General features: G+C 40.2%; 1 protein-coding gene across 1 annotated transcript in view; it reads right to left on the bottom strand.

Moving 5' to 3' along the window:
- Window positions 1-12,205, bottom strand: part of LOC108410430 (zinc finger protein 850-like) — a 35,386-nt gene that overhangs the window by 6,847 nt on the left and 16,334 nt on the right. Inside the window, exons 6-9 of the mRNA XM_037546763.1 lie at window positions 10,790-10,921; window positions 7,796-8,630; window positions 5,668-5,888; window positions 3,196-3,261 (exon numbers count right to left, since the gene is read on the bottom strand). Coding sequence (XP_037402660.1) covers window positions 3,196-3,261; window positions 5,668-5,888; window positions 7,796-8,630; window positions 10,790-10,921 — 1,254 coding nt within the window. The remainder of the gene's footprint in view (window positions 1-3,195; window positions 3,262-5,667; window positions 5,889-7,795; window positions 8,631-10,789; window positions 10,922-12,205) is intronic.

Below are 12,205 nucleotides of genomic sequence, written 5' to 3'. Positions count from 1 at the left end.
CGCTTAAATGGTTCTTTGCATGGTGAAACGGTTCTTCAGATTGGTGAAGAATGTGAGTGGTTCTATATGTTAGCACCAAAAAGGGTTCTACTATTGTAATGATATCAAGCTTATATCCTACAGCAGAACCCTTTTTGGTGCTACATAGAACCACAGACAACACATCCTCCATCAGAACCATTTCATCATGCAAAGAACCATTTAAGCGAATGGTTCTTTCAATGTTCTTGGTTCTACATACAACCATATACAACACGTTCTCCATCAATCTGAAGAACCATTTCACCATGCAGAGAACCACTTTGTTCTATACTGAAGTCATGGTTAAATACAGAACCATTCTCTTTAGTAAAGAACCCTAGAAGAACCACCTTTGTAAGCATGTAGGAAAGCAGTCAGCATTGCTCTGAACCTGAAGCACATTGCTCAGCCAGGACTGGACTGAGGCAGGGTTCCTCGGTTTACATGTTTTACTGCTTCTGAATCATCTGTCCGGCCGTCCACCTGAAGGTCGGTGAGACCCAGCAGTGAGCGAGGAAAGGAGGAGAACCGCAGCTCTACCTTCAGCAGGTCAGCAGCGCTGTCCGAGCGCGGAGGAGGCGTGGACCCCAGCGGGTCTTCTTCTCCACTTCACTGCTGGACTCGTTCGAGCTCAGCTGCGCCACGCTGTGGTAGAAAGCGAGATTTGAATGTCGCTCTCTCCCTGCGCGGCTTTTCTATTTGACTGTCAATTTCAGAAACTGAAAATGCCTCTTTATTTTCTTTTTTTTTTATTCTGTTAGAGCTTTGTTTTTGTTTTTTTGTGTGTTAGAGCTTTTTTTTTTTTTAAAGAGTTAATTAAGGTAATAAAAAAAGGTAATTAACCATTTAAAAAAAACAAGGTAATTAAGCATTAAAAAACAAGGTAATTAACTTTTCTTTTAAAAAAAACAAGGCAATTTACTTAAAAAAACAAACAAGGTAATTAACTTTTCTTTTAAAAAAAACAAGGCAATTTACTTAAAAAAAACAAACAAGGTAATTAACTTAAAAAAACAAACAAGGTAATTAACCTTTAAAAAAAACAAAACAAAAAAAACAAGGTAATTAACCTTTTTAAAAAAACAAAACAAAAAAAAACAAGGTAATTAACCTTTTTTCTAAAAAAAAACTAAATGTATAATATTTATATTGTTAATTTTGTGAACAGTTTGTATTATGAGTTTATATTATGGATTGAGTGTATATTTTTTATCTTATACTTTTTTATCTACAGTATTATATATATATATATATATATTGCTGTTGAAAGAAAACCTTGTATGTCTAAAATTGTAACTTTACAGGAGAAGGAAAAAACCTACTTTACTTTTAATGTAAGTCAAAGGAACCAGACGTTTTTCCAACTCATTTTGGGCGTTTCTTTTATTCCATTCATCATGAAATTTACACACATTGTAAAGATCAACAGGCATTTTCAAATTACGGCAAAAACTGAAAAACCACAAAAATGGAAATAGAAGGTTTTCCTCTGACAGCAGCAACATATTGTGTAAACAATATACACAAACTGTAACCTTAAGACATTTAACAGGTTAATTACCCTGTTTGTTGATTCTCTTCTTGTTACTTCTTTTCCTGAGTGCCTTGCTCTGCCTTTGCTGCTGTAGGACTATGAACTTCCCCGCTGTTGAACTAATAAAGGATTATCTTATAATATCTTATCTTAAAGGCGAGCGATATACACTATATTTCCAAAAGTATTTGGTCGTCTGGCTTCACACACATATGAAATTGAGTGAGACCCCATTCTTAATCCATAGGGTTTAATATGATGTTGGCCCACTCTTTGCAGCTATAACAGCTTCAACTCTTCTGGGAAAGCTTTCCACAAGGGTTAGGAGTGTGTTTATGGGAATTTTTGACCGTTCTTCCAGAAGCACATTTGTGAGGTCAGACACTGATGTTGGACGAGAAGGCCTGGCTCGCAGCCTCCGCTCTGATTCATCCCAAAGGTGTTCTGTCGGGTTGAGGTCAGGACTCTGTGCAGGCCAGTCAAGTTCTTCCACACCAAACTGGCTCATCCGTGTCTTTATGGACCTGCTTTGTGCACTGGTGTGCAGTCATGTTGGAATAGGAAGGGGCCGTCCACAAACTCCCCACAGAGTTGGGAGCATGAAATTGTCCAAAATCTCGTGGTGCTGAAACATTAAGAGTTCCTTTCACTGGAACTAAGGGGCCGAGCCCAACTCCTGAAAAACAACCCCACACCATAATCCCCCCTCCACCAAACTTTACACTCGGCACAATGCAGTCAGGCAAGTATCATTCTCCTGACAACCGCCAAACCCAGACACGTCCATCGGATTGCGAGATGGAGAAGCGTGATTGGTCACTCCAGAGAACACGTCTCCACTGCTCTAGAGTCCAGTGGCGGTGCTTTACACCACTGCATTCAATTTATTTTGTCATGTTGACATAATTTCCACTGCAATGCTCACTCTACTCAACAGTCTGATGGAAATCTCCATGTACATGCTCACTACAAGCAACTCACTCAAAAACAACACTGTATCTATCTATCTATCTATCTATCTATCTATCTATCTATCTATCTATCTATCTATCTAGATGCTGGAGCCTATCCCAGCAGTCTTCGGGCGGAAGGCAGGATACACCCTGGACAGGTCGCCAGTCCATCGCAGACACCACATACCATATACCATATATTAGTACCATGTTCCTTTTCTATTGTTATAATTTATTGTAACAGCAAAACAACCCTTTTTGGTGCGATATAACAATTTCACTATGTACAGAACCATTTAAGCATTTAAAAAAAAACTTTTTTAAGTTTGACACTTTTTAAAAAAATGTCCATTGACAGATATTTGAAAATGTAATATATAATTAAACCCTTAGTTTTGCTTTCTAATGGGAATTGGCTTAATGGTTTTCTCTAGTGTTCTGTAGAACCTTTAGATCCAATTAGGAAACCATCAAATGCATCAGCCATTGGTCAGCTGTTAAACCATTAGGATACTGTTAAACCATTAGTATACACTGTGATATCAGCCCATTAATAAAAAGCCAAAACACATTATAAAACCATCAGAAACCAACAGAAATACTTCAATGTATTTGTTTTTTATTATTTTTCTATATGTCAGTCAGAATCAGAATGGAGAATGTAAAGGAGGTGTAACAGGTCCTTACCTTCAACAGCACAGCTTCTGTTTGATCTCCTCCCACAGCACCGAGTGTGGGGCGTGGATCAGAGACCTGGGGTAGGGGGTGGCAGGAGACCAGAGGTTCTGAGTGAGTGACCAGGAGGAAACAGAGGAGATCTCTGAGGACCCTGAACTAACCGTTACTTTGTGGACGAAGATCGTGATATAACAGACCACCCATCCTTTCGTTCATCTTCAGCACGTTTCCTACCTCATGAGAGTCATTATAAAGGGGAGATGGTCACTGGTTGAAGTATGGAGTAATGTTAAATATAATGTTTTTCCTGTTGTTATTTAGGACCCATCAACAGTAGGTTGATTTGAAGCCAAATGTCAGTGTGTTTTGATAACATAAACTTAGTGTGCAGGTGCTGTATTACTGAAAATTCTTAAGCCAGAGATCTGCTTTGTTGTTATGGCAACCTCAGTTAAGACTGAAGTTTGAACAGAAGCCATTACAGAACAACAGTTCTTAAGTCTATAATCTTATTTCCAAATGAGAAAATAGAATTACAGAAATATCCTAAGTTGCCAAAACACACATTTTAAAAGCCTCTTATTCGTCTGGGTCGCAGGGGAACTGGAGCCTATCCCAGCAGTCATTCGGTGGAAGGCCGGATACACCAAGGGCAGGCCACTAGTCCATCACATGGCAGACACACACACTCACACCTAGGAGTGTATCCAATTAGCCTGACTGCATGACTTTGGACCATGGGAGGAAACTGGAGAACCTGGAGGAAACCCACACAGACACAGGGAGAACATGCAAACTCCACACAGAAAGGACCCTGGTTGCCCAGCCAAGGAATTGAACCCAGGCCTTCCTTGCTGTGAGGCAACAGCGCTACCCACTGTGTCACCATGCCACCCAGAAGATCTCAAAATATCCTAAATATTTTCTTTACTTTAACTTTAAGATAAACCCCAGAGCGTCTTAATTTTTGTTTTAATCATCTTATGCAGTGACCGGCAGCACAGTTCACTATACGTAGCATAAAGAAAACAATGCTTTGACTTGGGAGGTTTTTTCTACAACAGCATTTAAAAGCCCCCAGATGCTGCAGACTTGATCTCCACTGTTCTCTCTTATCACCTTCGTGGGTTATTGTTGATGAAAACTCATCAGATAAAATATTACAGTGATGGTGGTGAATAATGAGGAGACGGAGCTGAACGTGTGTCTGTTTATTAGCAGGAGTAAGGTTAAACACGATCAGCTAAAGCATTTGGGAAATGGAGACTAAAACTGTGGAGCCACGCTCTGATAAACAGCAGGGGGCACTTGCACAGTATTCACCACTTACAGTTTAGCACACTTTAGTTTAGTTGAAACTTTTGTTCCTCAGTGACAGTAGTTATTAGTTTTGTCTGGCTAACTAACATGTTTACGCTTCAGCTGTGTGTGTATGGTTGGTTGCAAGCTAACAGACATGACAGCTGAATGTCGTCTTCGATCAAGTAGGTTAAGGCTTCCTGACTGGAGATAAGATGGTGTAAGATAAAAGTCCTAAATTAAGATTGGATTTGCTGCTGATCGTCTGTATTTATGCATGTACAATTTACAGTAATATGTAAAAGAACGAACAGAGCAGAACATCTGATTCAGATTATAAACAGTGGTAATACATCAGCATTACACAGTTACAGGTTGAATCTCTACACCAGTTCTAAAACATATCTGGATCGTTTTGGCCCAGTACTCTCATTTAATTTGAGGCTTTAGACTGCGTTGAGCGATCTAGAGTGTAATCTTGTGTATGATTGAAGGGAAATTGGATGATAGTTTTCACACACTTTCTGTTATGACGTCTTGGAATATTTCCACTGCTGTGTTATCGATCCCTGTGTCTATTTTTGGGCAGTGATCTGAGGGCCTGTCTAGCTTTGTCTTCCAGCACCACAGGTCCATCTCTGCAGTGGACACCAGCAAAAGTGTCTTGGTAGTTTTGTGAAGGTCTTCTGTGCATCTCCTCCATTATGGTTCGATTTTTCTAGGACAAGAAACAGCAAACTGGACTGAGCTTAACTGGAGAAAGAAAACAGACCAAATTAAAATAGCTACTAATAACAAAATATTCCTCTTCTAATCAATTACAAGCGTATAATAAATCATACATTATGTATCTTAAATGCAAGTACATTCATTTTATTACCAATATAAATAAAGCAGGAGACAGAACACGCATTAAATAAAGAACACAATTTATTTCTGTGTGCTCAGCATCCACAAACGATTACATCATATCATGTGTATATTTGCACAGTTTACCAATTATTACATAAGCTGCTTATAAAACATTGCTGTATGTTTGGAGGAATGATCGCAAAAGTACATGTAATTTCTAAATTCACTTCAGCCATAAAAGCCATTCAAACAGCTAGTGTTCAGCATCTCAGTCACTTGGGATTTATTAAGGTTTTCATTAGTACATGAACTAAAAGGCCTGAAACGTCAACATACTGCTAAACTAAACAACACTTGGTGCTTATAATAAGGACAATTCCAAAAAAAGAGGAAAAATATAGGATAATACAGCGAAAATGAACAAGGCATTTTCCCAGCTGGTATGGAACTAAACACGAGTTCATGAGTCTGTTCCTCGCTGCACAGCAGAACCCACCAAAGTAGACAGGGTTCTCTGGAGGTTGGCTGTGATGACATCATATCTCCTGCGACTGTAGGGTAAAAAGTAGACATAAGCAACAATCGCAACAACGGAGGAGCTTCTGAGTGACTTTTCAATTTGCTTTTTACTTTCACTTTTGGGATTCTGGGTAAACTGACTGACTAACTGTAAGATTGATTTGATCTGCACTATTTCTGTCTCCGGTTTTCCTGGTTTGGTGTGCTCAGCACTCTGACCTGAAGGGTGACCAAATTACCCAGCATTCTCAGGCACAGTGTGGTTCACAGTGCAGTGGACCAGGGGTCACAACTGAAATGTTAATTTTGTTTTTTCAACAAAAATCAAACCACAACATTTTATGTCCATTTTACCATTTATCTTGGCTGTAAATATGCAGCTAATGTGCTAATATAGGCTAAGAATATAACACAAACTAAAACGCAGGACTTACTTTAGATCAGCTATACCTGCTTTTCTCGCATCTCCAGCAGGAAACTTCCTCAAAACTGGAACAGTTTCTTGTAAAATGTCTCTTAAAGTTCAACTCTTTCCGAGGCTGAAGTCGCTTCTCTTTTCACCAGCATGTAGTTCGAATTTTCCCGTTCTGATGGTGTCTGACGTGCCAGAACGTAACTGCTGCACCATTTAAGGTGGAACGGGAAAATTTGAACAAGAAGCGAAGCTGGCGAATAAGAAGCGACTTCAGCTTCACAACTTTTTAGTGTTTTTCAGTTTCTCATTGCAGATAAACAAATCAGGAAACCAGCTGGGGTGATTATAAACACAAATCAGTCCATTCATCTCCAAATTATCAATGTTCATCGTAAATTTTTCTCTTTGATGATTCATTTGTTACTAGCGAGGCGAGATTGTTATCTGTGTTGATATAGTGATCAGCAGTCTGTGCTGATCTCTGAGTAATAGAGTGGTGAATTAGCAGAATTTAAGGCAATTATTGTTAAACTGTGTTGAACAACCAGCAGAGCTTTATTTTACTGTAAAGGAGAATTATTTTATTATTACCTACAAATCTAATTCAGCTGTGGAGCCACAAAAGGACAGTAAAAGAGCGGCATGCATCTCGCTTGGCCTACAGAATGAGCAGGCATGCAGTCTGCACCATGGGAATGGTGTCCAGTAGTCAGCAGTCAAAAATCTTGACAAAATTATGGATTCAGGAAAAAGTGCGTAACTATTTTATTTGAGAAGTCTAGACCTCAGGCATTGATCATCCTCAAGGTACTACTGTGGCGAATATGTTAATCCTGTTGGTCCATCAGTGCTTAGAAACTCTAAATCAGGGGTTTCAAGCAATAAAATCACCATATTTAAAAATCTCAACAAATATTACATGAATAGTCAAAATATTCAAAATTCACTTATAGATAGGATTGGATCATGTGTCTGATCTCCTGTTTGACACCTGGGCTCTAAATTGTCTGACTATCTGGTGCAGTGCTGCATGTGGGACACTATATTGGAAATCGAATATCCCAAGAGTTTGGAGGTAAGAAACGAAAACCTCACCACTTCCTAAACCACAGAGCCAAGACTAGAGCTGTAGGATCCAGATTAAAGACCCTTAACCCTGGCTAATGTTTGAGACACAGCAACAGTAACCAAAGGATCTGGAGCTGCTCCAATCCAAAACTAAGAATAGGATACAAAGTTTCTTCCCAGTACATTAAATTAACCACAACAATGAAAATGTTCATTAACTAAACATTTTTCTGCCATTATATCTAGCACCAGCACAGCTATAGTGAGCAATTTGGAGGCCCCTACTGGAGCACAGGGGTGGTTCCCGCTTGGTATTTCGCACAGTGGTGGGCGTTAAAAAGTCAAGATGAAATAGATTCATCTGACCAACTCATGTACCCTCAGTCTTCACCTCCCCCTTAGTGCACTCATGGGTTGTTAAATCGCCCATCTCACTGAAGCTCTGCTCACACTCACAGCAGTGATGCGGTTTCTCTCCTGTGTGGATGCGCAGGTGCGTTTGCAAGTTACTGTGATGGGCGAAGCTCCTGCCGCAGTCCGAGCAGTAATACGGTCTCTCTCCGGTGTGAACGCGCTGGTGTGTTTGGAGGTTACACTGATGAGCGAAGCTCCGGCCACAGTCGGCGCAATAATACGGTTTCTCTCCGGTGTGAATGCGCAGGTGCGTCTGGAAGTTACTCTGATTGTTGAAACTCTTGCCGCAGTCTGTGCAGTGATACGGCCTCTCTCCCGTGTGAATGCGTCGGTGTCTCTGGAGGCTGCCGAGGTGAGCGAAGCTCCTCCCGCAGTCGGGGCAGAGATGAGGCTTTTCTCCGGTGTGGATGCGTTGGTGCGATTGGAGGTTCCCCTGCCGGTTGAAGCTCTTCCCGCACTCTGAGCAGTAGTACAGCTTCTCCTCTGAGTGAATCTGCTGGTGCCTTAGGAAGTTACTCTGTAGACTAAAGGTCTTCCAGCAGTTCGGGCAGGGGTACGGCTTCTCTCCTGGGCCTTTCGTCTCACTGTCTGAGCGGTGACAGGGTTTCGCACCTGTTTGGAGTCGTTGGTGCTGTCGGAGACGACTCTGTTGACCGAAACTCTTCCCAAAGTCCGAGCACTGGTGGCTTTTCTTCTTCTTTCTATCATTCTTCAAGCCTCTGTGAGATGCCTTAATGCCTGGAGTACCAGAGGACGTTTGCTGAGGACTGGAGCTTCTTTTGGATGCCATATTCTCATAGGTGATATGTAAATTCAGCAGCCTGACAAGCTCCTTTTGGTGGCATCTTTGATGTGATTGTGGAGCTGTGAAGAAAACCTCTGGGAAAGACGAAGAAAATGACACAAAATTGTAAAATGCAACAAATTGTCCACCAACATGCATTTAATTGCCTTGTATGCTAAACTTGCCTTTCTGATTTAATAATTGCAGTCCAAGCTGTTCACTCTTTAAAAAGATGCTTCAAGGTTTCTTTGGTAAAGAAAATAGTTCTATACAGAACCATGAACACTCAAAGAACCCTTTGAGTTCTTTGTATCATGAAAGTTCATCAGATTGATGGAAAATGTGGATGAATGTGCTATAGACGATTCAATGTAGAAACTTTCTGCTTGATACCGTAACAATATAGGAACCCTTTTGGGTGCTTTATAGAACCATCTACAGCAATTCTCCATCAGTCTGAGGAACCCTTTCATGATGAAAAGAAACCTTTAATCATGTAAAGTGTTCTTTAAATGATCACGGTTCGATAAAGAACCATTTTCTTTACTTGAAGCATGTTTTTTAAACAGCATTGGCAAACAAAGTCCCCTTAAACACACTCTAGTCTACACTTTTAAAAAAGAGGTCTAGTAAATAAAATGGTTCTATATAGCACCATGAACAAAGAACCCTCTATAAATGTAAACACATCCTTGCCTACACTTTTAAAAAAGATGCTTCTTCAAGGGTTCTTCAGTAAATAAAATAGTTCTATGTAGAATCATGAACACTCCAACAATCCTTTATAAACACATAATAACTGTCTATGCTATAGACAGTTCTATAGAGAACCTTTTCAAAAAATGGTTCTATATAGCTGCCAAAATGGTTCTATTGTTACAAGCTTGACACACAACAGAAGAACCATTTTGGATGCTTTATAAAACCATTTTCAAAAAGGTTCTATATAGAACCATCTACAGCACAGTTTCCATCAGTCTGAAGAGCCATTTCATTATGCAGAGAATGCTTTCACAATGCAAATAAAGTTTTCATCATGCAACGTGTTCTTTGAGTGTTCATGGTTCTATCTAGAACCATTTTCTTGAAGCATCTTTTTAAAAGAGTGTTGGCAAAACAAGGTCCCCTTTAAACAGACCTTTCTCTTATTCTTGAAGGGTTCTTTAGTAAAGAAAATGGTTCTCTATGTTGGTCTATTGTAACAAGCTTGACATCGTAACAATGCCAATAGCCTTTTAGGTTCGATACAGAACGCTTTTCAAAAAGATTCTACACAGAACCATATACAGCACATTCTCAAACTGAAGAAGCATTTCATCCTGCCAAGAACCATTTAAGCATACAACAGCTCCTTGAGTGTTCCTGGTGCTATGTATAACCACTGTCTTTACTACAGAACTCTACCCTTGAAGAACCATCTTTCTTAAGCAGGGCATCATTTCTTATCAGTGCAATCTATCATGATCTACAAGAAGAAGATGGCTAAGAAAGCAGGACGGCTACTCACTCAATCCGGTTGTAATAAATAAGGCATTTAACGCAACACTTAATAGAGCCATACACTGAAAAACCAGCACAGACCAGCAAGCAATCCATACTGGTAAAAGCTGGTCTGGTGCTGGTTTAGCTCTTCACCCAACATGGTCCGCCAGCATACCAGCACCCAAAACACAACACATGCTGGTTTTGCTGATTATTAACACAATCATCCTCCTTGCCGCTGACCAGCACACCTGCATTCATTCAATGCTTATGCTGGCTTTGCTGGTGATCAAGCTGGTCTATACTGCTCTGCTAAAGAAAAAGACCATTAGAACCATTAGGATTAAAACCTGATGGTTTTGCTTTCTAATGGGAATTGGCTTAATGGTTCCCACTGGAGACCTAGCTTCCTGTAGGACACATTTAGATCCCATCAGCTACACCTGGAATCAGAACACCTGTTAAACCATTAGAGCCCTTTATACTGTGATATCAACACATCAGGACAAAAGATAGAAAACCATTAGTAACCTCTGGACACCATCAAATAGGCTTATAAATAGTGGTTTTCCTGCTGGGTTGCCATCACAGTGTCAAGGGCTCTAATGGTTTAACAGCTGATTCTAAATGCATCGGATGGGATCTAAAGGTTTACCTTTTCAGCAGGGGGACCAATGCAGCTTTCATAAGCTTCAAGCAGCGACCACCTCTCTACTGGTCAATCAGAAATGGTGAAGTAAACGAGTAATGAGTGCTGAGCAGCCTCCTACCTTCAACAGCGAAGCTCCTGTTTGGGTTCTTCCAGCACTGTCCGAGCGCGGAGGTGTGGCCAGCAGATCAAAGCAGAGCTTCTTCTTCTCCACGTTACTGCTGGGCTCGCTGGAGTCCAACTGCGCCTCACTCTGGTGGTCGCCGAGAGTAGCCGCTGTTTGGTCAACAACAATGGCACCACAGCAAAGTATAACGCGTCTTCACGACTTAATAAAGTGACCTAGTTAACATGAAATGCTGAGTTCATTGAATTCAACTCGAAAGTAATATTAAAATGATGGTTCTTCAAGGGTTCTTTAGTAAAGACAGTGTTTCTCTATAGAACCATGGACATTCAAAAGACCATTTGCATGCAAATGGTTCCCGGCATGGTGAAAAGGTTCTTCAGATTGATGGTGAATGTGTGGTATATGGTTCTACCAAAAAGGGTTCTGTTGTAATTACAGTGTCAGTAGAAGAAGCCCTTTGGTGCCATATAGAACCATGTACAACACATTCTCCGTCCACCTGAGGAACCACTTCACCATGCAAGGAACCATTTAAGCATGCAAATGAGTGTTCATGGTTCTAGACAGAACCACCGCATGTACAAAAGAACCCTTAAGTGTGTACTTAAGCGGAGTGTGTTCTTTTAGGATATTCTTCCGTCATTTTAGAACTCTAAAACAGACGGCACAGACCATGCACTCTTACAAAAGATGGTGCTACACTGGTTCTTCAGTAAAGAAAATGGTTCTGTACAGAACCATTAACACTCCAAGAACCCCTTGCATGATTGAAGGATTCTTTGCATCATGAAGTGGTCCTTCAGACTGATGGAGAACGTGTGGTATACGGTTCTATATAGCATCCAAAATAGAACAGTTTTGGGTGCTATATGGAACCCTTTTCAAAAAGATTCCATATAGAACAATCTGTGGAACATTCTACATCTACGTCTGAAGAACCAAGATGCAAAGAACTCTTTAATCAGGCAAAGTGTTCTATATAGAAATGGTTCCTCTACTGTTACGGTATCAAGCTTGTAATAATAGAATAATAATAATAACACATTTGGGTGCTGTTTAGAAACCTTTTCAAAAAGATTCTATATAGAACCATCTAGGGCACGTTCTTCATCGATCCAAAGAACAATTTCATAATGCAAAGAAGCCTTTAATTATGCACAGGGTTCTTTGAGTGTTTATGGTTCTATAGACAACCATGTTCTTTACTAAAGAACCCTTGAAGTGCCATCTTTTTTAAGGGTATAGTCTGCTACCATTCAAAAGAAAAGCTGTAATATAATAAAGCCATAATTGGTTTATCTGCTTGCAGGTTCTATGTAAGAACTCATCTTAGTACTAAAAAGAAAAGACGGGACACGTTTAAAGTGGGGAAGCCAGTTTATTCATGTTTATTACGTGTCAATCATG

The sequence above is a fragment of the Pygocentrus nattereri genome, chromosome 17 (assembly GCF_015220715.1).
Source record: "Pygocentrus nattereri isolate fPygNat1 chromosome 17, fPygNat1.pri, whole genome shotgun sequence".
NCBI lineage: Eukaryota > Metazoa > Chordata > Actinopteri > Characiformes > Serrasalmidae > Pygocentrus > Pygocentrus nattereri.
Note: the sequence above shows the minus strand (reverse complement) of the source record. Positions and strands in the feature narration are given on the sequence as shown.